The following is a 27,261-nucleotide window of genomic DNA, read 5'->3' as shown; positions in this document are numbered from 1 at the left end:
TCGAATACCTTAAGTACAACAAAATACCAAAAATGCTTGAAATGTCGAATTCAATTTGCTTTCCGTTCGATTTAAGCTGGTTAGCAATGCAAATACGAAGCACATGTGCGCTCAAAACTATCGTAAATATTGTTGGGAAGCTGCTAGCAACAAAAATGTGCAACTAAATTACACATGAAAATAAGTTGCAATAAAGTTTGCCAGCTAGGAAGAGAAGAAAGTGGAATAAAGGCGAATCGGATGCAGTTCATAAATGCAGATTAACATTTAAAATATGCTCTGTTGCATCTAAATGCAATTTTTAAGCACACTTAAGAGGTTTCTTCAAGCGCTGTGCAGCAGTAGCAAGCAACTTGCCACACACACATCCTGCCACACACCTTTTCTGGCTGCTTTGAGGCAAGCAGGGCGCAAGCATAGTAAATTAGCAAGTTAGTTGAGTTGGCAGATTGTTTAAAGCGCTTTCTCAGTGCAGAGAGTGTTATTTAAAAATGCTCTTTATAAAATCAGACAAAGTCAGTAGCCAAGTCAAATAAACTCGAACTCGAACTCCGTTGGGGAAATTGCTGTTGAATGCTTCCATGCTTCAACTCTTTGTGGATTTGGGACTATCGCAGCACCAAGCACCAAGCACGAAGGACATGGACATGGACAGCACATGAATGACGTATTCACATTATTCGCACAGTTGAGCGCACCCAAAAAAATAATAAAACTAAAAGGATGAACATGGTTCTGGTCATGGAATGTCGGTCTGTCTGTCGGTCTGTCTCTCTGCTGTTGATAGTTGATAGCTGATCCATTAGCACAATTGCCTGGCAGAGTCCTGTTGCTTCAACGAACTGGGCCCCAGCATCCATTCATCTTGCTTAAGCCAAACCGAACCGAGTTGAGTTTATCATGCAACTTGATTTTGGCCCAATGCATTTCTCTCTTGGCTTTAACTACAATAACTTTGTGTGTGTATAATATGCATAGAATAACATATGAATTCTACGTTTCTTTTTTTTTGCAGAAAAGTTGCTGAGAAAAGCAGAAAACCCTTGAAATCAAAAGTAAACACAGCAGCAGAGGCAGAGGCAGCAAAATAAAATAACACCGTGACGACAATCTGCTGCCATGAGAGCTGCCTCGGGTGCAGTGCAGCAGCAGCAACAACAACAACCAGAACAACAACAACTACAACAAATATCATAATAATAATAGTAAGAGCAGAAGCTGTTCGTAGTCAGTTGTGGCAGCTGCACCAATGATAACAACAATAAAGCCACAAGAGACACAACAAACGGAAATCAAATTCAAAGATGCAAATTACAATTTGCATTCAAACGACAAAGAAGAAGACGAATAACCAGAGCAACAACAACAATAAGAAGAACATCATCATCAACTGCTGCTGCTGCTCTGCTCTGACAACATTAGGAGGCAAACAATTGTTGTTGTGCTAACTCAATAAAATTTTAAACCAAACGCATACATATCAAGTGAGCAACGACATCATGATCAAAAAGGGCATTTTGATACAGCGCAAAAGTCAGGAGGATGCCAGCTACACGAAGCAACTCAAGATGGAGCACGCCGATCTCGTGGCCGAGATGCAGACTGTCGAGAGTCTGCCAACCCACGAGAGACTCCAGCTGGCCAGACTGTAAGTAGATAATGCTTGAGATATGTGTGGAAGAATATCGAGAAAATTAAATTTAAAAATTAAAGAAATATTGTCATCAGTGAAGAAAAAGAAATTTCAAAGAAATTTTATAGTAGTATTATTATTGCAATTTATTTGTAATAAATTTCAGTCAAGAACAAGAAATTTCAAAGAAATATTATTATAGTACATAAATATTCTGAAGATATCGCAATCACAACAATCCCTATTTATTAGTAATAAATTTAAAATAAATATTATAGTGCAGCAATATTCTCAACAGATGAATATAAGATTGATATCTGCTATTTACTTGCAGTAAATTTCAGTAACGATTTCAATTTTTGGTCATTAAAATTATTATCATAAACAAATATATTGAAAATTCAGGAAGTGTTTTTAAAAATTTTAATGACTTTAAAGATATTTCAATTACAAATCATCTTGCATAAATTTCTTTTTGATTGATTTCGAAAACATTTTTTAACCTTCAATTTTGTACTTATTTTAACACATTTGATTATAAATTGCAGAATAAGTAAAGAGCTTTATAGAAAAATTATTGTAATGGAAAATGCGACTATAAATTTTTGAAATCGCATTGTAGAGAAATTATTTAGTAGACAATTTAGTAGGCTTGTTAGCAAGAGACTTATAGAAAGACTTCAGAGAATGTTATGAGTATCAATTATTAAAAGCTTTACGTGAAAATGTATATCCCAAAGGTTTAGTGAAAAACGTTCTTAAAATTTCATCAACAAAGGAGATTGCCAGCAAATTGAGCCAATAACTCAGTTATTATTTTTAATGAAAATGCGTTTGAAAACTATCCACATTATTACAAAAAAAAAGAAAACAAAAGGGATTCGATAGAGTGAAAGTGTTTTTACAAGAGTTATATCGATATCAACTGTAAATGCTCTTTGAACTTCAGCTCTTCATCACTTCCTCATAACAAAATAAACAAATATGTAAATGGAAAAATTGATGTAGTTTTTGTCAATGAACAGAAAATTGAATTTTATGATAGATTACAAAAAAGTTTTATGCAAAGAATTTTTTATTTTTAATTTAAAGATTTTTAAAAATATGTAAAACATTTTTAAATATAAATATATTTTTCATTTAAAATCTTCTGCTACAGCAAATGCAAATGCAAAACTGCAATTCAATAATGTTATGTTATGTTACCTTAAACACTGTTTTATAATTTCGCCCACGTGCAATTTTATTGTGATGTCAATGTGTCAATTTTCGCAAAAGCAAAGTGCGAAATAATTATAATTAATTAGTTTTCAAATAGTCATAACATACAAACCCATTTTATTTCTGTTGTATCCCAAAAGCAGTTGGGATTTATTGGCTAAACTTGATGCAAGGGAAGCGAAACAGATGCTGCGGTATCTGTTTTATTTTAATTAAAGAACATTAAATTGTTGTTTGTTATTTTTACGAGTTCGAGGCAAAAGAAGCTGTTGCCAATTCAGGAAGACAGACGAAGACCAAGACGAAGAAGTTGCAATTTGCTGTTGTAAACAATTAAATTCGCATTCAATTTAACGCTTCTTATGTTATTCGAGAAACTTTTGCTGCAGCAAACTGGAAACTGCAACGTGGCTGAGACTTTTTCTTATAGAATGCGTGTGGCTGCCACAGCAAAGTAGAAGAAGAAAAGTTGTGCAAGTTTTGATTGATTTTAAACTGTGTAGAGAAAGTTGATATATTCGAGTCGTTGGATGATCTCTATGCAATGCACTTTAATCGAGTTGTTCTCTCTCGCTTCTTAGACGGCGTGCTCAGCAGCTGAAACTTGCGAGGCAGAAGGAGAAGGAATGGCTGAAGCTGCAACGGGCCAAGGGGCAGGCGAGCAACGGGGGCAGCGGCGGTGGCAACGTTGCGAGTCTGTTGAATGGCAGCGCGGGAGATACAACACATCATTTTCGGCATGCGAATGGATCGGGCACATTGAGTGGCAGGCGGCACATTTCGTTCGAGAATAGCGTGGTGCTCTTGGAGGCAGCGTCGCGGAATGATATGCCCGAGGTGGCGGCGTTGCTGCAACATGGCATCACACCGGATGCCGCAAATGAGGATGGACTGACGGCGTTGCATCAGTGTTGCATCGATAACAATGTCGATATGCTGCGGCTGCTGCTCGACTATGGGGCGAATGTGGACTCGCAGGACAGTGATAAATGGACGCCGTTGCATGCGGCTGCCACCTGCGGCCACTTGGATCTGGTGCGCATACTCATACGCCACAATGCCAACCTGCTGGCGGTCAACACCGACGGCAACATGCCCTACGATCTGTGCGACGACGAGAACACGCTCGACTTCATCGAGGGCGAGATGGCACAGCGTGGCGTCACCCAGGAGCTGATCGATGAGACGCGCTCCTCCACGGAGCGCGTGATGCTCAAAGATCTGATGGAGCTGGCGCGCATTGGCGGCGATCTCGAGGAGCCAGACTATCAAGGTGCCACACCGGTGAGTCGGAGATATAGAAAACTGTTTAACAAATATAAAAATAAATGAATCTGTATTTTATTTTCATTTCCAGCTGCACATCGCCTCTGCCAATGGCTATGTGCGTGTGGTGGAGTTTCTGCTGGAGCAGCACGTCAATGTGGATGCCATGGACAAGGATCTGTGGACGCCGGTGCATGCGGCCGCCTGTTGGGGGCATGTAAGTCAAAGCCACAACATAATACTTTAAAAACTGATAAGCAAATACTAACAAAATTCTGTGCATATAGAAGAAACGTCAATCTGTCTGTTTGTCTGCATATTAAGGTAAAACTCAGAAGCTATATAAACCGGGGAATGTCAATTTGAATTAATTAATGCATTAATTTTTCAACCTCTTAATAATTCAGTAAAACGGTTTTATTTATTACAATATTAAGTATACGCCCCGAATCATAGCCAATCAAGATCTGTTTGAAAATCAAATCAAAGATGAGTGATGAATTCTTTGCTCCACCTTTCATAATATCGGAACTTCCTTCTTTCGAAACTCATATTAATATATAGTAGTTTATTGCATTTCGTTATTACCTTTAACGAGCTGATATAACTACGTCTGAGAAACTCCTATATATCAGAGTCTACAAGACATCTTGCGACAGGTTTATTTTGCAGGTTAGCTACTCTCTTCTTTGTCTGCAAAAAGAAGTTGAAGCGAGCTTAGTTTTAAATTATAAGAATGAATTCATCTCATTGCAAACCTATAAAAAACAAAACTCGGCAGTTGCTCAAGAAATAATTTCGTACATAATTACATATAATACATAGAAAATCTCATAAAGTAAAACTTATTGTTGTGTCAAAACTTCATGTTACTATTCGACATAGTTTCTGAGCTAGCAATGTAACATATTGTGTTGCATTGTTTTAATAAAGTGTTTCTGTATTGTATACATATGTATGTCATACTTACTTATAACTTTCTTACTTGCTACAATTTAACTTATGAGTTTCTCTTGACAGCTCGAAGTTCTTGAGATGCTTGCGCAATGTGGCGCCGATTTGAATGTGCGCAACAAGGACGATGAGACGCCCTCGGGTAAGCAGCATTTAGTCAAAGAAAAACAAAAGTGTTTTACAAAATATAATTCCTTTTTACCAACTAGATATCTGCGAAGATCCCGAGATACGTGAACGCATTGAGCAGCTGAAAACGGAGCAGGAGAGCAAACGACTGGCGGAGGCGCAACGACGGCGCGTTCGACGCTCGCAGAGCAACAACACCAGGTAACTGACATGTTGTCCAATCAATTTCAAATCGAGTCTAATCCAATCAACCTGATTCATTTAGAGCCCAATCGGTGCGTCGCACCAGTCTGCGCGACAAAACGCTTACAACCAAAAAGGATGCCGTCGAAGAGGCTCGTCTGCGTCTGCAGGCACAGGAGGCCACAGACACGACCTCCACCAGCACCAGCACAACTGCGGCTGCCGATCTGCCCAATGGTTATGCCTATCACACGACCAGCACCAGTTCGAGCAGCAGCAACGGCAACAGCAACAACAATAATAATGTAAATACTGCTGAAAAGCGTCCCTCCACCGCCAGCTTGAATGGCCAATTGTTATCGCACTCCAAATCCGCGGATGCCGTGGACAATGTTATCCTCACAACGACACATTCCTATCTGCCGCGTCGTCCGCCCGATGGACGCGAAAACGATGAGCAGCTGCTGCTGAAGGCCCAAGGTGGAGCTGCTGCTGGAGCTGGTGGCGACTCTGGCGGAGAGCTGCAACGTGCCACCTCTGCGGCAGCTGTCATACTGACTGACAAGGGCACGGCTGCGAGCGCCGAAGCGGTGCAAATCCAATCCTCCAAGGAGGCGGGCAATGGCAAAATCAACGTACAGGTCACCGTGCTAGTGGGTAAGTAATAAAAGAGTGAGCAGTCACTCAGTCTGTGCTTCCCCTTAATCCCCTAACACGATGTAGTACTACATCAAAGTTGCCACACCCCACACACACACACACATTCGTATCTACATCCACAACTCGTACTGTAGCTAGCACCAATCAAGAAGCGCCGCTTAAATGCTTCCTTTGTGTCAATGTCAATGTCTAATGTGTATTTAACGACTCTACTAAAATAAAAAACAGAGAGAAAACAAAATTAAGTCAACTCAAAATGCGCTGAAAGCAAGCATGTTTCTAGCTGTGATTAGCACGACTTAGAAATACCCTGTCGAATAATTTCATTGTTTTGTTCTCACTTCATTCACGACATTTTAATTTCAGCTTTTGTATAGCTTTTGTTTGCCATTCATCTTTTCTTGTTTTTTGTTAGCTCGTTAAAATAATTTGATTCGCATTTTCGCTTCATTGCATTCAATTATGTTTATTATGTTTTAATGACTTAGACTGCATTTTGTGTTTTTCATTTTAGCAAAATGTAGAGCATAATCATATAATATGAATCTAATTTGACATGAATTTTAATTATTTTGTTTTCGTATTAGTGAAACAGAATGCAAACTTTTTACAGCTGGCTTTCATTAGAAAGAATTATTTAAAAGACTGTAGAACAATTAATGATGAATAATGAATGAGAGGAATAGAAGACTTTTAATTTTTAATAACTAAGAAATTTCTTATTACAAAAATATATATTTTTTAAAGATATTTCTTTATATAAAAATATATATATTGTATTAAGAAATTTGTCTAAAAAGTATATATTTCTGTAATAAAAAATTTCATAGCTATAAAATATAAATAAAGTGATATATACAAAAAGTATATTGAATTAAGAAATTTGTGGGCTCTAAAATATTTTAGAACTCAAACTTTTCTTATTACAAAAATACATATCTTTATGCTCGAGAAACTTTCTTTATAAAAACTTCTATTTGAACAAAATATTTCAAGCATTTTCGGACCTCACTTTGAGTAACTACTAAATGAAATGAAATAATATACTAAAAGCAGATCAAGCTCCTCATGAGTTTCTAAATATTCAGCTCTTACTGCAATTGCTTCTAAGCCATCAAGTATTATCTATGACTATATACTGAAATGCTTTCGATTGTTAAGCGTTGAGTGCTGATTTTATATATGCTGCACTTGGTCGCTTGTGCTACTGACAGAGTTGTTGTAGTAGAGTATACAAAAAATGTGCCATTGAAAGTGACTCTATATAAAAAGAAGTTAAATAACATTTGCTTGTAATTTTTATGTTTATTTTTTGTGTTTGGCTCGTTGCGCTCGTTTTGTGTGTGTCTCGTCTCTGCCTGTCTGCCTGCCTCGCCTCGTTTCGCCTGCTCGTCCGCATCATCATCAACGCCACGCCATGCCACAATCAAACAACAAACGAACCAACCAACCAACCCACTCACTACTCATCAACACACAACACAACCAACAACACCACACTCATGTAGACACAAACAGCACGCATCATCAGCAGCAGCACCACCAGCAACATACTCATCAACAGCAGCATCAGCAGCAACATCAACAACAGTTGCAGCAACATGCGCTGCTGTTGCAACATCAGCAACAGCAACAGCAACTACAGCAGCAGCAGCAGCAACATCAGCAATATGTTGCTATGGATGCGGGTGCCGTTACTTTATCAAATTTGAAAAAGCAACGTTCGCTGTCACGCACTGCCAATGTGCTGAACAATTTCGAACTCTCATCCACAACAACAGCAACAGCAACAACTGCCACAACATCGGCGGCAAGTGCAACGTGCAACAATACTACAACTAATGGTTCTGTTTTAGGAGCCGCCACTACGGTTAATCACAACAACAACAACAACAACAATAACAACAGCAGCGCCAACAACAACAATAACAACAACGGTGCCAACGGACCAATTGCCACACAACCGCTTGGACTTGGCTCAATGAGTCCCAGTTTGCTGGACTTCGAAGCAGCTGGACCAGCGTCTGCGGCCAACGCGAATTCGGTTAACAAATTCAGCGGCATCACCGGCGATGTGGTCAGCGACAGCACCAGTTCCAGTCGCAAATGCTGTGTGCTCATGTAAAACTAGCAGAGAAAGAGAGAGAGAGAGCGAAAACCACAGCGGACTACAAAATAAACAGGGTATTAAACAGCAACAACAACAAAAGCAGAAAGGATTGCCAGCCGTTAAGCTTACCAAAATTTGTGTGTATGTGTGGGTAACTGGGGGGATTAGTTGGATAATTGGGTAGGGAAAGTGGGGGGGAATATGTTATGTGTGCATGTTGTACTATTTGTTAAATATTTGGTAAACAATTTGAGCAACAATTAGCAATTTTGAAATGCCTGGCAACCTGGCGAATTGGGTAGCAAAAGCAAAAAGTGTCTTTAATTAGCATTTTAGTAGCAGCAAGAGTTCGATAAGCAAACAATTGCGAATTCAATTTGTAAATGATAAACAATAATTGTAAAATCAAATGATAAATGTGTATACAAATGGGTTCAATTCTATGAGCTCCACATTCGAGAAAAACGGCTCAAAGTCGTGGCATTTCCTAAGCCAGTTAAAATATTAATTGTAAACAAACAAACACACACACACACACACACAACAAAATACGATACAAATTTATATATACGATATATGTATATGTTTACACATTTTAATGTTTATTAAAAAAAAAACAAAATGAAAACTAAACGAAGAAAAAAAGAAAACAACCAATTTGATGTGAGCAGTTTACGCTAGTTTGTAAATGTTAAGAGAAATTGTTAAGAAAATGTTAAGAACTTTTGTTTTTTTCTAGTTCTTAAAGTTTTGCTTCGTATGTGCAAAAAAAAAATGGCAAAGCAAAGTATTATGCAAAAGTATAAAATATACTATATACGAGTACATATACAATACATATAAATAATTAAATTACATACATACGTATATATTAGCAAAATTCTAGCTACTTACAAAAATGAATGATTAAAGCAATGCAATAGTTAAATTGCAAGCACATAAGCAATTCAAAAATAAACTAATTCAAAAGAAAAGAAAAAATTTAAACACAAAAATAAAATCCACAAATCATATATTCATCTAAATGTCAAAAATAAAATTCAAATTTACATACATTTTGCAGCTTCCAATTGAAAATAAACCGTTTTTCATATTCTTATTTTTTTGTATTTTTTTTTCTTTACTATTTCAATGTTATTTGCAATTACATACTTTGCTCTGCGTGATTTGAATTTAGTTAATATGAAAATTGTATTATTTATATACATATAAAAAAATATATTGAAATTTATACAATTTTTAGCGTCTAAATGTACGAAATTCCAGATAATTAAGAAACAAATACAACGCGCAATTTAGCAATGAGACTTTCCTTTGAATTATTTGGCTCACGAACGAGCTATTTATTGGCAGTAGAAACAAGTTTTGTAAAATAAACCAATGAAAAAAAAACAATGAGACAAATATCCTCAAAAAAGAACCATCACGATTTTTCCTTTCTAATAATTCTACCACAATTCTTTGCAAAGTAAGTAAACTGCCGGAAAGAGCTTTTTCACACAGAAATATCGATAATTCATGGCGTCTCCTTTACATTAATCGGATTGCTTCGACATTCGGCTACAAGATGTTATCGATTCCCCCATTAAGTATACGCTACAGCTGCGCAGCAAATTAAAAATAAGTGTTTTGTTTCATAAAAATGGTTTCATTTTAATTCATATTAATATAATTTTATTTATTTAAATCTATGCTATCTTAGCCTTTTGGTGGAGTGGCAAACGTTGTATCCTTCTGTCCACCACATGACGTAATCGTCGATCCGGTTTGACCAATTCACTTTCGCTCATTGGCTCAATAACTTGACCCTTGCGCGTGATAACAGCCGGACGTGTCATCATGCGGAATGCCGTTTCCGGCACAAAATTACGCCCAATCGGTGCACGAATGCTGGCCTCATAATCGGCCAGGGATTTGAAGGGGAACGGTATGCTGGAGACCATATGTGCACGCGCCTGTTTGTTGGTCGTCTCGTTAATATACAGATTATCCTTGTTCTCATCGCGTCGCTTTTCCGGTGCCGCCAATTTGAGCAACAGTCGCTTGTTGCGTCTATTTAGCACCTCTTGCGATATGCCTGCGCCTGCCCACGAACCCCAACCGGGCATAGCTAATTGTATCTCCGCGTTCTTTATCTCGGAGTCTTTCGTTTTATCTTTGTTAAAATCAGCAATAATATCATCATCCTCAAACGCCTGACTGATGGTCAATTGACGCTCTGCCGCAGCATCACTCTCATCATAGTCAGCTTCATCATCTTCCGCCAAAGCATCGTTAATGGCATCCAAATCGCGCATTCTCTGCTTCAACGTTATGGTTGTGACTTTATTCGGATCAATTGCACTATCGGCTGATGGTTCTGCTGCAGTCTCCTCCGTCGTCGTTAGTTTATTAACCACATCCAGAGACGGCTGTGATGGCTCCTCCTCTTGATTGAGTGGTTCATCGATCTCGATGCGCTGCTTGGTTTTCTTAAAAGCCAAATCCTTGAGATTTTTTAATTCATCTCGTTTCTTCTTCGTCGGTTTCGCTTTCATTTTTGGCTGCTTCAGTATTTCCGCTTGTTTCTTCAATTTTTCCAGTTTTTTACTTAATTTTTGACGCACATCTTCGTCATGCTGCTCAAAAATATCATCAATTGTCTCAGCTTTTGCTGGTGAATCTACTTCCTCAACCACCCAGCCATTTTCCACAGTAACATTGGCTTTTTTCTTTTTAATTGGCTTCTTTTTGGGCGCTTTTGAGGTCTTCTTCTCCTGCTCTTTCTCTTCCTTAACAGCTTTCAGATCCGCTTGATGTTCGGCAAGAAGTTTTTCATTTGCATTACGTTCAGTCCAATACTTTCGCCAGTTGGGATCCTCCTCATCCGCTTGGCTTTCAGCAGTTTTTTGTGCTGCCTTGCCTTTTGTCCAAGGATTGAATGGATCGGTGGGCACTGGCGCATCAGTTTCCACTTTCATCTCCTGCTCATCTTCACTCTCCGACTCAATTTTCTTCTCGGTAAGCTGACGACTCACAGCCAATTGTTCTGCCAGATCCTTGCGAACATCCTTATCGTACTTGGCGCGCACTTGCAGATTTTTGGCCCACGTGCCGGTGTTTTTATGCCGCAGACTAGCGCGCTCTATCACACGACTCTTCTCTAACGCATTTAGCTTTTCGAGTGCTGCCTCTGGGTTTGTTTTTTGAAGCACTTCGAATTCCTTGATTTGCTCCAAAATCTTTTGTCGCTTCTGCAGCTTGTGATACTTCTTCGACTTAATTTTGTTCTGCAAACGCGCCTTAGCCGATTTCTGGGACTCACGCATCTTCAAATAAGCCAACTCTTTGCGACGTGCAAAGAGTTCATCACGTGTCAACTTCTTTTCCAACAATTCTCGCTCTTTCTTGGCCAGCTCCTTCTCATCCGTGGTGTCGCCTATCTGGGCTTTGCGTAACTCCTTCAGCTTTTGATCACTGGCCTCTAGCTCTTTGGCCAAATCCGATTTAACACGGCCTTTTAGATTTTTCACATGAGCAGCCGTATTAATGTAAATTGTATCCGATGGTATGGGAAATATCTGTCGGCAAATTGAAATTTTATAAATGTGCTTTAATAGCCAAATTGCACCACACTTACCTGTGTTTCCGCTGCACGTTGCTTGGACACGATGGCATCCCAACGACCAAGTTTTTTCTTCACACCTTCATAGCCAATTTTACGCTTGATGCGATCAGCTGCCGGCTTTTCCAGCGGCTTCTCCAGCACCTTCTTCGAGCTATGTACATTTTTCAGTTTCTTACCGGTGGCAATGTGCTTGGAGCTGCGCAATATCTGCACCAAGTCATTGACGCCAACTGCTCGTGGAGCATGCTCCGCGTTGTTGTTGTTGCGCTTCACTAGCTGAAATTCATCCTGTTGCTGCTGGCGCTCGTCGCGTGTGGATTTTCGTATGTGCTGTACATTGCCAAGGTTGCTGATTGCTTGCAATAGCTTTTTGTGCGACTTTGGATTGTATTGCTCTTCATCGTCACTCATTTTGGAGTTAATTTCAGAATCTAAAAGAAGAAAACACACAAAAACACGCGGTACCTGATAACAGCTGACAGCGATAGAATGCTATCGAGTCGACACAAGTGTGTAAATTATCGTTATTGTTAGTACGCTGCTCAGGCAAAATAAATCGTATCATAATAAAGTGATACAAATATTATATGTTTTATATTCAAACAGAATTCGTGTTGCGTTTTAAATTATTTCACAATCATAAATATAAGTGCAAATCTTTTTTTATTAACACTTTTCCGTGAATTTTAAAATACCACAATTTAATGTACTAATGCGCAGCAACACTATTAGCCGTTATCGAACTATCGATAGCGTAATACCAAAATATTGTCCCCGCACCGAGACGCGAAATTGTCAAACAAATTCGGTTGCATCGTGATATGGCCGATACAAAATCAGGCCGATACGCGAGCAGTAGTGCTGCTATATCTCCTCTGGTGCAGGGACCCGAGAATCTAGAATGCAAAAACTTTCAGGAATACCTGCGCACACGACAGACACCAGAGACATTAGAGAAATTCTATCATTATCCGCCCATTTGTTTGGCCGTCTTTCGAGAGTTGCCGGAGATTGCACGACAATTCGTAATACGCATACTATTCATCGATCAGCCAGTGCCACAGGCTGTGGTCAGTTCATGGGGCGCTCAAAAGTTTGCCAAGTAAGTACAGCGTACTCGTTTCATGAGAATCCGGTAGATTCATCTGATTTCATTGCAGGGAACAAGCTGAGGCTACCAGCTGCCTAAGTGCATTGAATGTCTGGCGGGTCACGGCCATACCAGGTGGCCTCGCTGCCTGGGAGCTGTCGCCCACATTTAAGAAGAGCGTGCGTCAAGCGCTCATGGGCGGCGGCAAACCATGGCCCATGACTAACACGCTGGACAAGGATTCCAAACCGCGTGATATACCGTTTCTCGACTCGTATGCCATGTCCCGCTGGCGCTGCGTCCTCCACTATATGGTGGGCACCGGCGGACGCAACGGGGGCTCAGATGCCGAGGCCATTAGCCCAGATGCTGTGCGCATTTTGCTGCATGCAAATCTAATGAAGCGCGATGAACGCGGTGGCATTTCTATCACGCGACAGGGATTTCAGTTCTTGCTGCTGGATACACGAGCGCAGGTCTGGCACTTTATGTTGCAGTATTTGGAGACATGCGAGGAACGCGGCATCTCGCTGCCTGAATGCCTTTCGATGCTGTTCCAGCTGAGTTTTGCGACACTGGGACGCGATTACAGCTCGGAGGGTATGAGCAATCAAATGCTTACATTTCTACAGCATTTGCGTGAATTTGGTTTGGTCTATCAGCGCAAGCGCAAGGAGTGCCGCTTCTATCCCACACGTCTTGCTCTGAATGTGACCAACAAGGATGCGGCCACAGCGACGACGGCAGCGGATGAAGAGCGCATGCAGGAGCGCGGCTACATTGTAGTGGAAACCAACTATCGCGTCTATGCGTACACAGACTCACAGCTGCAGGTGGCTGTGCTGGGACTGTTCACCGAGTTGCTCTATCGTTTCCCCAATCTGGTGGTCGGCGTACTGACACGTGATGCAGTGCGTCAGGCGCTGCGCGGCGGCATTACAGCCGAACAGATTGTGAGCTATCTGGAGCAGTATGCGCATCCCAATATGAAGCTGGTCGAGTCTGCTATCCAATCGAAATCCTGTCTACCGCCCACCGTTGTGGATCAAATCAAATTGTGGGAAATGGAACGCAATCGTTTCACCTATACCGAGGGCGTTGTCTACAATCAGTTTCTATCACAAAACGATTTTGTCACGCTGCGCGATTATGCGCAATCCATCAATATGTTGGTGTGGCAAAATGAACGCACACGCACCATGGTTGTGCAGAAGAATGGACACGACGATGTCAAGCGCTATTGGAAAAAGTACTCAAAATAAGGCGGCTAGTTAAGCGTTCCATTTCCCTCATATTTCCCTATTTTTAGTTATACCATTTAAAACAATAAGTTTAAAAGTGAGTCTAATGTTTGACCTTTGCAAGAGACAATTAATTGTATTGAGTTAAGTTGACTCTAGGCTGCAAATCGTAATAAAATGGCAAAGTTCCATATTGAAACATATTCTAGAGACTTTAATATTGCAAGCATTTTTAATATCATTTTTTGTCAATCATTATTATGGGATTGATCAACTTCTCCAAACAAATCTTTTTTAAATCGCAATTTTTTTATAAATTAAATTTTTTGCTCGCCTAAACAGATATTTTTCTGAGAGTCCAGCATTTCTTTAACTTCTCAAGCAAACAACTTAAATTAGGTTTATAAGTATATATAATATATAAAATACAGTACATAAACAACGTGACAGCTACACATTAAAGCTTGACAAAAATCGTACTTAAATGCAAATTGCAAAAAGAAAAAACAAAATGGAAAGTTCAGTATAGAATCGGCCGTTGGGGCATGCATAGATTATAGTAGCTCTTCTTGTCCCAAAAGTCCATACCCTTCCAGCCGCACCAACCTTTAATCTGAATGGTGGCCAACTCATCAGCGCCCGTATAATGTGGATCGAGTATCAAGAACTTAGCCTGTCCCGTCTGCACACAATAATCGACTCCAATGATTGTGTGCGCCAAGACGCCACCACCAATCATGACCGGTGTGCCCTGCGTTTGGAAATGCATCGCCAGCTCGGAGGCAATCGTTGAGAGCTCCGCTCCCGAAGCCACGTGCAATATCTTCGAATCCACATTGAGGAATCCCTGCAGACACATGCTTAGCTCGGTGGAGCCAATCCATTGCGATGAGCCCACAAATGAGGCTGGTTTATCGTTGATTTTGTGCAAATATTCCTGTATTTCGCGATGTGTGGGTATCGCACGCTCCGTGTAGCCCTGGAGCAAGAACCATGAGCAGATCGTCTGCAGCGAGCGATAGGCACAGCCCCAGCCCTTGTCTTGCACCTGCTGCTGCAAATAGTGATAGTAATGATAGTTGCCATTGACCAGATACTCTTTGCCATCGGTCACGCCGCTGGGTCGCACACCCAAATGCGTATTAAGTAGCGGCGTCCAGTTTGCCGTCTCGACGGCGGCCACATCAGCCACGTCAGTTTGGAAGTGACATTGATTGGCGCGCCTGAAGTACGGACGTGTAGCGGGCAAGGCGAACTGACGATGCAGACGCTTGCGTTTCTCCTGCACACTTGGCTCATCGTCGCCCAGATCCTCCAAGTAGGCACAGCTCAGGAAGTGTCCAAATTCCTGCGGATAAAAATGATAGCTGCGTGGCGTCAACAATTGGGCACCCGTTGCCGTTTCCTGCGTCTCCACGAGACGTTCGCTGAGGCATTGCTCGAATAGCCGCAAGGAACGACAGATGCTCTCGATGAGCACATCGTAGAGCCGCAATAGCTTCGTCTTTTTGCACAGTATGGCCATGGCCTCTAGCTCCAACGGCACCTGCACCTTGCTCGGTTCCTCTTGTGTGAAGCAAACGCTTAGTGCTGGTTGAGGAGCTGCATCTCCCACAGCCGGTTCTCGGGTGCGGCATCGCAGCACATCAATGTTAATCACATCGTAGTCACAGCCCACGGCGCCATTGTGCTTCACCTGCTGTGCTGCTGTAGCCAGCGACTTCTTCTTGTTGCCACTGGGTGTTTCAGCTGGCGTTGGAAGTTCAGCGATGAGATCTTCAATGCGGGATTCACTGTTGAAGCCCTTGTGCTGTGTGCCACAGTTGCTGCTCACATAGATTTTGGTCTGAGCCACATTGAAGACCAGACTGCCATCGGCCACACGCTTGCGCAGCACATGCATCTCCCTGGCAATGGCTTCCGGGGTGGGCAGTGTGTGCAAAAAGAAACCGCACTTCAAACGCGTAAAACAAAAGTCATTGAAGAGCTGTGGCGCCTCCATGACCTCATAGGGGACGTGCTCCAATTTGCCGTGCACACGGAACGATGCCTTCATACCCACCAACGTGCCAAGTTGACATTGCAGCACGATAGGATTATCTGTGATGTCCACTGATGAAATCACTTGATTCAGATTCGCTTCGGTGTCCGTGCAGTCGCCGAAATTGACAAAACCGCACAGATCCAGTTCGGCTGGGAATTTGTGCTGGATGTGCTCATAGTTCAATTGACCTACGCTGGCCTCCACATTGAAGCTCAAGAGCAGCAAAGTGCCATCTCCATAGAATACGCCATATAAACAACCGCTGCACTGCAGCTTCACACGCTCCAGTCGCTGCAAGCATAAGGTTGAAATGTAACTAGCAACGTTTGGGAATTGCTTTTAACTATTTACCTTTAGCAGAAACGATGATATTCTCAATTTAGGAAGCATTTTTTGCTTTTTTTTTCTTTATTATTCCAAAACTAGGCGTGAAATTGAAGTATATTGAGGTACAAACTGCACAGCTGGCAAATAAACTATCGATAACATGTAAATATGTTGTTATCGCTCGCGATGTACATTTGTAGTGCCTATCGGTAATCAATGTGACCAACAGCATTAGAAGTTCAGGCTATTGGCGCTGGCAACAAATTGTTTGAATATGTAAAAGCAAACAGCATCTTGATTACACACACATATAACATTTATTTAATAGTATAATATATATTGAATTCGGCATAGAATATAGATTCGCAAAAAACGCATTTAGTATTGAACTGAGCAAGCAGCTTTATGTTATGTACGTACTTTAGCATTACTTCACTCAATTGTTACCAGCACGATGGCGCATATTTATTATTTTCTTGGGCGTTCCCTTTCAATTTTTGCTTACTAAAGGTTAATTCTATCAATGTTATACATTTATATATATTTATATACAATACAATATTCATAATTGTGTGCTATAATTGCGCTTACATTCCTAGTGCTTTCGACTTATCTGGAATATCTTGCTCTCCTCATTTCTATTTTCCTTCGATTCTTTACTAATTTACAATACATAATAAGCAATTTGTTAGATACGAGATACTACAAACTACTAGTATTATTATTTTTTTCACAATTCACTAATTCATTTTTTTCTTTGCTAATTTTGTTTGGTGTTTTGGCCAAAGAACGCAATTAAGCATACATATTTTTAATACAATCCCTTGAATATTTTAGTTATCAAATTCCTGCGGCTACATTGTTCGTTTCGTTTCGTTTTCCCTTCATTCTATCTTTCTAACCTTTCGATTTAAAAATATTTACGTTGCAAACATTTAGATAAAACGTTAAACATGAAATTTAAAACACAAACAACCATTCCGGTGGCGCTACTTCTTTTGCTTCGCAGTGAGAGTAGCGCTTGTTGCTGTTGCAGATGCAGATGCTGTTGTTGTTGTGGTTGCTGCAGCTGTTGCGCTTGCTGTTGTAATGGCCGTTGGCTCCTTGCGTTGTCCCACAGCTAGTGGAACAGCACTGGTGCTTGCTGGCCTTGTCGTTGTAATCGAAGATTTTTTGGACGCATCACTTTTGGCTGCAAGTTTGAATCTCGTTAGCAATCTATTATGAATTGGAATGCACTATTGACACTTACCCATCTCGGTCTTTTTAGCTTTATCGAGCTGCTGTTCTTTTGACGAGGGCTTCTCCAAAGTTTGCGTAGGCGATGAGGATGATTCACCCTCCGCATACTCTTCAATAGCTGGCATAAAGCCCTCTGAGACGCTGCTACTGTCCTGCGTACTTGTAGGCGAATCTTTCTCCTCTGCAATTCGTGGCAAGAGCTCACAGCTGCTTGGTATGGCCCCCACATTGTTCGTTGTTTGGTTATCAGCTACAACCGGTGTTCCACCAACTGTTGCTGCAACTGCTGTAACCGCTTGCGTTGTCGCCTGCCTTTGAGATTCCTCTGAATTGCTGCTTAACTGCTGTAGTTGCTGCTGCTGTACTGTCCCAGCTCCAGTTGCAGCTGCTCCAGCTGCGGGGCGCCAGGTACCAGCAACAACGCGTGGATGCTGATGCTGTGTCTGCTGTTTGATGGGCGGCGAGCAACATAGTGGCGAAATTTTTGTCTCAGCACTGCGTGGATGCAAACGATCTGGCGACAAAGCGCGTCGCAACAACGGTGAACTTGGCTCCGCGGATTTAGTGCGTGCAAAACCCGCTTTCTTGCTACTCGCACTCACCGCCGTCTGCAGCGTGGGCAGCGTGCTGCCCGGACTATAGGACTGTGTGGTATTTGAGGCGCCCGGTTGATGACCCACCAGCGGAAAGGCCAGCGGGGATGGCGAGCGAGTGGGTGACGATGGCAACGGTGATGGTGAAGGCGTGCGTGCTAGCGGCGATAGCGGTATATGGCCAACCGATTTGCGGCGATTGGGCAATGCATTGCTACTTGAAGTGTGCAGTGTCTTGAGGCCGCCACCCGCTGCACCCGAGCCTCCAGTGCCACCAGACCCAGTGGCAGCTGCATGCAATTTGTGCTTCAGACCATGCAATGTTGATGGACGCTGATACAGCTGCGGCACGACACCAGTGGGCGATACTAAACAAGAATAGCATGACTATTAATATCAGATCTATACTTTTAAGCAACGTCATCAAAAACTCACCTGGCACATTGCCCACAGATGTGGCACTATTTCCGACCACGGCGCCCACATGTGGCAGCAGGACAACGGGACTGGACGGTGGCAGCGGCAGTTGCACGCTCAATGCGGCGACAGGTGCAGCAATTATGGCATTATTTCCATTGCCATTGCCATTACCATTACCATTGCCATTAGAACCGGTGGGCGTGTTGGGTGACGACGACGATGGCGACGTGGACTGTGAGGATGAGTTGGCTGCCGATTGACAGCAGCTGCTGCTGTGATACGACGAGTCCAGCGGTGAAAGATTGCGCGCCGATGGCGTGGTGGGTGAACTGGTGCCTGCCGAGTACTGTAAGAAATTTAAGGGATAATTAAAGAACTGTTCTATATTCTGCAAATATTGCTTATACATACACAAAAATTTGTAAGAAAGCTACAGTCGAGTGTGCTCGACTGTGAGATACCTGCTACCCATTTTTAACGTATTTCTTATATAATTTTTGCAATCATAAAATAAATTATAAATCATAAAAGCTATAGTAGTTATTGTCTGTTCAATTGGAGTCTCTAGTTCCTTTGGTCTCTGAAATCCAGTTTTTCTGGGCTGTTGACGCTGATCAATATACTTTATATACTATACTTTACTTTATATTCTTTTAGGGTAGGAGATGCCTCCTTCTGGATGCTGTGTATACAAATTTCACATATCATTTCACTTCTTAATAGATCTTTCATAATAAATAAAATAATTTACATTAAGGGTTCTTCAAACATAGGGTTTCATAAGCAAGGGCTAAATTGTTCAAAATTGTAGTACTACGCCCACAATATTTAATGCTAATATTATATTTTACTAGATAACCAGTTAACTAACATTAATTTTCCCTCATAGTTTTACTTCAATTAATTATTAAAATGTGACTCACCTGTTGCATCTCGGCATTGGCACGCTTACTGCTGATGCGGCGGAACAACGAAGTCTTCCGCTTTTTGTCGTGCTCCCGCTTCGTCTGTTTCTTCTGGCGATTCAGACCCTTTTTGGCCAATTTACTCTGCATTAAATCACGCTTTCGACCACCGCTCTGGATGCTAGTGTGCTCCAACGGAGTGGCTCTCAAGGTGACATGCTCGCCACCGCTGAGTAGCAGCTGCAACACCTGAGTGTGGAACAAACCCTGCACCGCCTCGCCATTCACATGCGTGATGAGATCTGCAGGTCGCAGTCCTGCCTCAAATGCCGGACTGCCCTCATCGACAGCCATGACCAGATGGTGCATGGTATAGAAGTCTGTGTCGCCATAATACACACGTATAGTGTGCACGGTGAAGCCAAAACCACGCGGACCTCGACGTATAATGATGGGCGGCTTGAGATTGGTCACCAGCGGCGATAGCTCACGACATGGCGATGTATCCCTCGAGCTGGCAGTGCTCGAACCATTGCCACCACCACCAGCACTGCCTGGTGACTGAATGCCACACAGCTGCGCTGCCAATTGAGTGTTATCCAGTGAGGATATTAAAGACAGCCCCAAGGCCGAGGCGGACTTGACAATCGAACGCGAACGATGATGCTTGACGCCATAGGAGGAGGGTCCGCTACTGCAGCTGCCATCCATAGACTTCGGTTGATGTTGCAACGCCAATGGCGACTGCTCGCGTATGTTCATGTTCTCCGTGGAGGAGCTGCCAGCACTGATGGTCTCATCCTCAATCGAGATGGAGAACCGTGGCAAAATATCGCGTGCACAGACGCCCTTGCGCTTGCGATTGATCTGGGGCGAGAAGTCGTCGCTGTCCGTTTGCGAACTCTCCGGTGTGCTGCGCGAGAAACTGCTAACGCTCGTCTGAGGCTGTGGCGTCGCTGTGGACGACTGAGTCGGTGGTGGAGGCGTTGCCGGTGTGCTAATGATCGTTGTGGTGTTCGGTGGCATGCTATGACGCTGCTGCAGACGCACTGCTGCCGGCGTCGTTGGCTGTTGCAGGTAATGCTTGAGCATGCGCAGCTCGGCATCGTTGCCAATGGTCACATTGTGCAGCAGTTCCGGCAGAAACTCGCTATCCGGTGTAGACGGCACCTTCAAACAGCTGGATGAGAGCTGCAAGTAAAGAGTACAAATTAGTTCAAGTTCAAAATGTAGAGGTAAACATCTTTTTTTGGAATACTCACATCCAATTTACGCAACTGTGGCGTATTCAAGAACTTGTTGACCACACCCGAGTCTTGGGCAACAGCTGTTGACTTGAGTTTGGGCAGCGCACCTGTCGATGATGTCGCCAGCATTGTGGATGCCGAGACAGTTTCCTGGGCACGCGATGGCAACGTGGTCAGTGTTGGCGTCGCCTTGAAACCATCTGTCGATGTGGGCGTGGCATGACGTGACCAGCTATAGTGTTGCTTGCGATATTGTGGCGTATAAGAGTTGAAGCTGCCAATAACGGGCGTATCATCAGTGTCATCGGTGTCCTCGCCACCCAGATCATGATTATAGCGATCCATGCGAGCTGCAAAATATGAAATTAATATAAAGAAAAGAAGAATTTTAGGTATACTCACTATCAAAATAGCTGGTGTCATCCTCATGCGACAATTGCGGCACAAACTCGGCCTTTTGCCGCAGCAGCGAGTTCCAGTCCATGCCCTGGAAATAAACATGCTCCTTCACTTCCAAAGCACCCGTTTGAGTGCCCAGACGATCGCGTGGATTCTGCTGCAGCAGCTGGGTGATAATATCCTTCGCTTCCGATTGCACTGGCCAGTCCTCGCTATCGGGCCACTCGATGTCATCGTTGACAGTGTGCGCAAACAGCTCCTCAGCGGTTTCCCCAAAGAATGGCACACATCCAATAAGAAACTCGTACAAAATGATGCCCATGGACCACCAATCAACGGGTTTGCCATAACCCTGGCGTAGAATCACCTCAGGCGCAATATACTCCGGGGTGCCATACACCTAAAATTAAATAAAACGTATGATGAATTTGAACAGGTTTAAAGAGAAACTATAAAAATAAATTAAACTTGACTTTATTCAGTCTGGTGTCGTTAATTCCGCCCAAGATAATTGCTTAAAATTATATTTAAATTACAAAATGTAGTTTATTTGCTGTAAATCCTTTGCATTGCATAACTCGGATTATTGCGTTTGTATAAAAAAAATGTTTAAATAATCGCACAACTGTTTTAATCCAGTTAAAAGCTGTTCATTTGCTACGTTTATCAGCTTAACAAAAGTATTGTGCGATCACTGTGAGTGACACACATCCGTTTAAAGTAAAAATAAACACAAAAATGTGTTTATTTAAATTACACATTGCAGATAATTTCATTTTTTCTGATTATATACTTTGTGAAATTTGTAACCCTTTTCACAGTCTCCACAAAGTACAAAGATCAAGTTGATATAAATAGAAATGTGAAATGCTCACCTGTTTATCAGAAAACTGCCGCGTCTCCGAGTCAATGTAACCTTCATACAAATTGGTGGCCAACGACATGAGACCCATTTTCGAAAGACCAAAATCGGTGAGCTTGATGTGGCCCAAGGCTGTGATTAATAAATTGTCCGGCTTGAGATCGCGATGGACAATGCCATAGCTATGCAGATATTCCACGGCTAATACTGTTTCGGCGAAATAGAAGCGCGCCATGTCCGCTGGCAGTGGTCCGATGTTCTTGAGCAGCGTGCCGCAGTCGCCGCCTTCGACATACTCCATGACCAGGCACAGATGCTTCTTCGTTTCAAAGGAGCAGTACATGCTGACCACAAAGGGATTGTCGGCAAACGACAAGATGTCACGCTCGGCAAACACTTGCTCCACCTGATTGCGCAATATGAGATTATTCTTGTTGATCTTCTTCATTGCAAAGCGCTGGCGCGTCGTCTTGTGCTTCACCAGATAGACTGCACCATAAGCGCCATTTGAGATCAGTTTCGCAATGTCAAAGTCGTTCTCATGCGGCAGCGGTTGCTGCTGCTGCTGTTGTTGCTGTTGTTGTTGTTGTTGCTGCTGTTGCTGTTGCACAACCGTTGCCTCGGCGGATGCGTTGAGTTGACTGATAGCCAAGGCAAAACTTGGCGTCGAATGGCCATCGCATGCCACAGGCGTTTGCGGCGGTTGCTGTGGCAACATTGGCTGTGGCGTGCAACTGCCGCTGCCACCCGAATTGCTGGCATCCAGCGTAATGCTGTCCAGCGTTAGACTACTCAGTTGCTTGGCCGCACAGGTGAGCGGAGAATTGAGTAGCAGTGCTCCAGGTTGTGTCTCCAGTAGCTTATCGCCCGTCACTTGCTCCGCGCACATTTGCTGCGTCTCACGCAGCTCCTGCTGCAACTCGGCAATGGGATCACGATTCAGGCCCAGCTTGTGAATGATGTATTGCGGTATATCCGCTTTAATCACAGGCATGGCCTTGGCATGTCCCTCGGCCGCCTCCAGGAGTTCGTAGAACTCTTGTGGATCGAATTCCAAGCATTCCAGCAAACGCGCTGGTCGCGAGATGATTAACAGCAACTTTTTGATGACACCACTCAATTCTGCGGCAGCTTCCGGTGACTTCTCCTTTGTCTCGAGCAGCAAACGCTCTAGATTCTCGCTCAGCTCATAGAAATACTGTGCGGTTATCAGCTTGGCCTCCGATTTGTGCAGACAATCACGAGCCATCTCCAAGACCTGATGATGCACAAAGCTGAAAAAAAGAATATACAAATTTAATAAGGTAACAATTGTTATTGAAATCTTCAGCTTACCGCACGATGGGTTGCGAATCACGGAAACTGTTGCAAGCGGCGCTTTTGTTCTCATTAATGAAATGCTTTAGTCGCTCCTCCATCTGCTGGGTGGCCTTGGGAAAGCGTTCCTTGTACAGCGTGTTCATAACAGCAATCTCATTGTCCACCACAGGCGAACGCGATGGACTCGATAGCGAGCGTGAGCGTGGACGAAAATAGGGGGACATGCGGCCACCAGAATTGCCTGGCACCGATGTCATTGAGGCATTGGCGCTATTGTTCCCGCTACCGCTGCCACTGCCACTGCCACTGCCGCTGCTGTGACCCTGGCCATGGCCATGGCCACCGCAAGTGGCGCTCAGTTCGGCACAGCAATTGATGCAGGCGATCGGTGGTTTCAATGGCTGTGGCTGCAGCTGGGCGAGTTTGGGGGCATGCTGCTGTTGCTGTTGCGGCTTGTGCGTGGCCAGCAAGAGAGCGCAGTGCTTGGGGCAATGCTGCTTCAAATGCTCCGCACAACAGGCGCCAGCGGCAACGGCAGCGGCATCCTCCTGACCCGGCGGAATGTTGTGCGGCAAATGGTTGAGCGCCTCCTGACTGGAGCATTGCGACTAAATGAAATAGAAATTATCGATAAATTGAACAATTGCAACTGGCAAGCGATGAAGTTGACTTACAGATAAATTGGAGCTGCCTGGCGTGGTTCCATAGCCCGAAGAGGGCAACGATGCCACTGACCAGCGTCTGCCATCGACAACGCCGCGACACGAAGCAATGCGTTTAATGGGCGCAAATGCAAATTGCATCGGCGAGTTGAGTCGTGGACTGTCCACCGGACTGGCCGAATACGGGGAATGAGCACGCGAGCCGGCCGCCACAGCTGCAGCATTCGTCACCAGACTGAGACGGTGATGGGCCACACCACTGGAGCCACTGGCACCGCTACCGGATCCAGAGCCGCGCATGACAACACCATGCAAATGATGATGCTTGGACAGCGCAATGCCGCTGCCCGATCGCGAGATATTGAGGCCAGGCGAAGGCACCGCAGGCACAGCAACGGGCATGGTTGGGACTTGCGGAGCACAGAGCTCATGGCGGAAATAGTTGCCAGTCAAACAGGGCGCCGACTTGCCCAGCGACGAGTGACGCATGCGCAGCAGATTTGATGCTTCTAAAGAAAGCGAATAAAATTGAACTTAAAACGAGTTTCTCAGTAATCTTAGTCAGACTTACCGCTGCTCACTGCACGCATCGAATTCGTGTGCTGCTGATAGGAGATCTTGCGCAAGAGAGCCGTGTAACCACGCGAATGCAACGAACCAGAGCTGCCGGATAAGCCGCCAGAAGAGCTTTTCGTGAGATTGAGATTGCGCATTAGCGACGAACCATTATTGCTATTATCCATGATGCCCAATTTGGCCGGCGATGCTGGCAGCAGCTCAACGCCACTGCTGACATCAGCGACCGCTGCCAACGAGGAACAAGTTGATGCATTTGCTGCATGGCCAGTTGTCAATGAGGAGGCAGCCGCCGCAATAGCTGCAGCTGCCTCTTGCTCCGAATCATCAAAGATGAGCACTCGCGCCGAGTAACTGGACTGTGGACGAATGCGCGATAGATTCGCCGAGTTCATTTGCCGCTTGGCCACCGGACTGACGCCACTGCTGCTGCTGCTGTTGATGGTTAGATCGCAAATGGCGCTGGCATCGCTGGCATCAATTTCGCTGGCAATGCTGCGATTGATGAACTCCTGCTGCTGCTGCTCCAATGTTGAGTCGTCGCATTTCTGTGGGGTTGATGTCGAGATTTTGTTGCTGCATATTGTGCTCGTTGTTGCTGCTGCTGATGCGGTTGTTGTTGTTGCTGCCATTGATGTTGCAGTTTTTGTAGACAGTGCCGATGATGACGGCGACGCCGACGCGAAAGTCTCCTGGCGACTCATGATGATGTTTTTAATTAGCTGCTTTGGCGCCTAACAAACTTGCATATTGCTGTAGTTGTTGTTGTCGATGCTGATGTTGCTGTTGTTATTGCTGCTACTTCGTTTGCTGCTACTGCTGCTGCTGCTGTTATTCAATTGATTAATGTTACTGAGCATGGCGGCTTTCGGCTGCTTTTGCTGTTGCTGCTTCTGTTATTGCTCTGTTGCTGTAAATGACCAAAAAGAGTAATTAGCATCGAGAGAGATAACAATGTCGCCCCAGACACTGGCAATTGATTTGACAAACAACACACACAAACAAGACAAGCAACAAATTTGACAAAAAAAAATTAGGTTTATTTTCACTGTTGAATTTTCATTTTCACACACGTCAATGGAAAATTCAATATATGTAAATCAACACACGGACACACACAAATGCATATAAAATAGTTCAGCAGCAGCTACTGAAAGAGTGATCACAAAATACAATATACTATATTGTATACAGTGTGCCAATAAAGTGTTCGTACGTCTGCTATTTATAACCTTATTGACTTGAAAAATTAACATGTACAAGGTAAAATAAATATCAATGTTGTTGCAAATTGTTTTTTCATTTTATTATGCACAATTTAGTCAATTTGATAGTTAATCTCCAGCTAATAGAGACTTTGCACGAGAAATGTATAAAAAAAATGATAATAATAAAAAAAAAATATATATATAAATTCAGTGTCAACGCACGATATACCATTCATGTTATATTTACTATATATGTATACAATATTATTTCTGCTTATAAGCAGAAATTAAATTGATACTAGTACAAAATATATTGTATAATCTGCATGTGTGTGTACATATCTGAGATATACTGTAATTACAGAGCAGAGGTAATTGTTGTTGTGTAGAGTATTAAGAAAGTGGGCATAGAATGTGCAATGTGATTATTATTATTGTTTAGTTGTCGTAGTCACGACGTCGACGGCTGGTCTGCGGTTATCAGTTGAGTGTTCCGAGTTTGTTTTTATTTTATTTATGTATGTTTAGTGGCACTTATTTACACACACGCACATACACAGATGCAATATATTTAACTGTGCCTCTCTCTCTCGCCTTCTCGCTCACTCTCACACTTGAATATGCCACACACTGTATAAATGTTTAAATTTTTGCTCGTGCGATAATTGAATTTGTATTTGTATTTTGCCAAGTGGTGGTTTATGCCGTCAAGGGCAGTGTTGGGGCCTATTTAAAGGATTTGACGCACAATAAAATTCAACAAAATAAAGTCGAGTTAATTGCGTTCACAGGCCGCAACAACAATGACACATACATTTGTCATTCAGCGGCTACTCTGCTCCACACACACCTCGAAAAACAAGGCAAATACATCCTTATATTTTTGTTATCCAAACACACAGGGCGTGTGTAGGTGTTGGGGTCGCTGTGTATGTCTGGCTGTGTGCCGATGGTCGGTGGTCTCCTTATGGGTCGCCCACTGACTGCCTTGTACGCACACGCATACAATTACGCCACAGACACGCACTCTTGGTCACACTCTCACATACACTCACATAGAGAGTAGGTAGGTGTGGGGCAACAATTGATTGTTACACACACACAACATACACGACACACACGTTACATGCACTTTGTGTATATTATTTTTTTGCTCATTACATGATATTGGCAGCAAGTATTTGCGGACTCGCACACGCATGTGCACCGCACGCACAACGAAATAAAAACAACTACTTATTAAAAATAGATTTTTAATAGGCAACTAGAGCGACGAAAAATCGTTGTAACAATATCAATTGCTTTTTTGTATGATGTTACGGTCACACTCAACTCAACTGAGTTGGGGATGATAAGCACTGT

At 43.1% G+C, this 27,261-nt stretch overlaps 5 protein-coding genes across 10 annotated transcripts in view; 2 read left to right on the top strand and 3 right to left on the bottom strand.

Moving 5' to 3' along the window:
• Positions 1-8,809, top strand: part of LOC117572537 (protein phosphatase 1 regulatory subunit 16A) — a 51,251-nt gene extending 42,442 nt beyond the window's left edge. For 3 of the 4 annotated variants that reach the window (XM_034255406.2, XM_052004986.1, XM_052004988.1), the window contains 7 exons: positions 1,016-1,648; positions 3,436-4,138; positions 4,212-4,337; positions 5,141-5,216; positions 5,284-5,404; positions 5,469-6,043; positions 7,555-8,809. In XM_034255406.2, the coding sequence (XP_034111297.1) occupies positions 1,500-1,648; positions 3,436-4,138; positions 4,212-4,337; positions 5,141-5,216; positions 5,284-5,404; positions 5,469-6,043; positions 7,555-8,171 (2,367 nt within the window). In that variant the 5' untranslated portion in view covers positions 1,016-1,499 and the 3' untranslated portion in view covers positions 8,172-8,809. The remainder of the gene's footprint in view (positions 1-1,015; positions 1,649-3,435; positions 4,139-4,211; positions 4,338-5,140; positions 5,217-5,283; positions 5,405-5,468; positions 6,044-7,554) is intronic. The other variant, XM_034255407.2, reaches the window with a different exon arrangement.
• Positions 8,810-9,785: 976 nt separating this feature from the next.
• On the bottom strand, positions 9,786-12,273 carry LOC117572538 (U3 small nucleolar RNA-associated protein 14 homolog A). The gene is made up of 2 exons (XM_034255408.2): positions 11,776-12,273; positions 9,786-11,716 (listed from the first exon to the last, which is right to left on the bottom strand). Exons 1-2 carry the CDS (start codon positions 12,172-12,174, stop codon positions 9,845-9,847), a joined length of 2,271 nt encoding a protein of 756 aa, XP_034111299.1. The 5' UTR covers positions 12,175-12,273; the 3' UTR covers positions 9,786-9,844.
• An 89-nt stretch (positions 12,274-12,362) lies between these two features.
• LOC117572542 (general transcription factor IIH subunit 4) lies at positions 12,363-14,295 on the top strand. The gene is made up of 2 exons (XM_034255411.2): positions 12,363-12,865; positions 12,924-14,295. The coding sequence occupies exons 1-2, from the start codon at positions 12,585-12,587 to the stop codon at positions 14,113-14,115; spliced, it is 1,473 nt and encodes a 490-aa protein (XP_034111302.1). The 5' UTR covers positions 12,363-12,584; the 3' UTR covers positions 14,116-14,295.
• Positions 14,296-14,500: 205 nt separating this feature from the next.
• Positions 14,501-16,614, bottom strand: LOC117572540 (probable Ufm1-specific protease 2). The gene is made up of 2 exons (XM_034255409.2): positions 16,490-16,614; positions 14,501-16,429 (listed from the first exon to the last, which is right to left on the bottom strand). The coding sequence occupies exons 1-2, from the start codon at positions 16,526-16,528 to the stop codon at positions 14,615-14,617; spliced, it is 1,854 nt and encodes a 617-aa protein (XP_034111300.1). The 5' UTR covers positions 16,529-16,614; the 3' UTR covers positions 14,501-14,614.
• Positions 16,615-16,763: 149 nt separating this feature from the next.
• Positions 16,764-27,222, bottom strand: LOC117572536 (microtubule-associated serine/threonine-protein kinase 3). 3 transcript variants are annotated; one of them, XM_034255402.2, is made up of 11 exons: positions 26,714-27,222; positions 24,687-25,601; positions 24,128-24,624; positions 23,469-24,061; positions 22,147-23,407; positions 21,275-21,671; positions 20,888-21,222; positions 19,644-20,816; positions 18,736-19,066; positions 17,718-18,668; positions 16,764-17,657 (listed from the first exon to the last, which is right to left on the bottom strand). In XM_034255402.2, the coding sequence occupies exons 2-11, from the start codon at positions 25,393-25,395 to the stop codon at positions 17,455-17,457; spliced, it is 6,450 nt and encodes a 2,149-aa protein (XP_034111293.1). In that variant the 5' UTR covers positions 25,396-25,601; positions 26,714-27,222; the 3' UTR covers positions 16,764-17,454. The 3 variants fall into 3 exon arrangements, with proteins under 3 accessions (XP_034111293.1, XP_034111295.1, XP_034111296.1); XM_034255404.2 differs by having other exon boundaries at positions 26,750-27,222; XM_034255405.2 differs by having other exon boundaries at positions 27,061-27,222.
• Between the last annotated feature and the right edge of the window lie 39 nt (positions 27,223-27,261).

Source organism: Drosophila albomicans, chromosome 3 (genome assembly GCF_009650485.2).
Source record: "Drosophila albomicans strain 15112-1751.03 chromosome 3, ASM965048v2, whole genome shotgun sequence".
Taxonomy (NCBI): domain Eukaryota; kingdom Metazoa; phylum Arthropoda; class Insecta; order Diptera; family Drosophilidae; genus Drosophila; species Drosophila albomicans.
The sequence above is the reverse complement of the archived record's forward strand: the minus strand, read 5'-3'. Positions and strand labels throughout refer to the sequence as shown.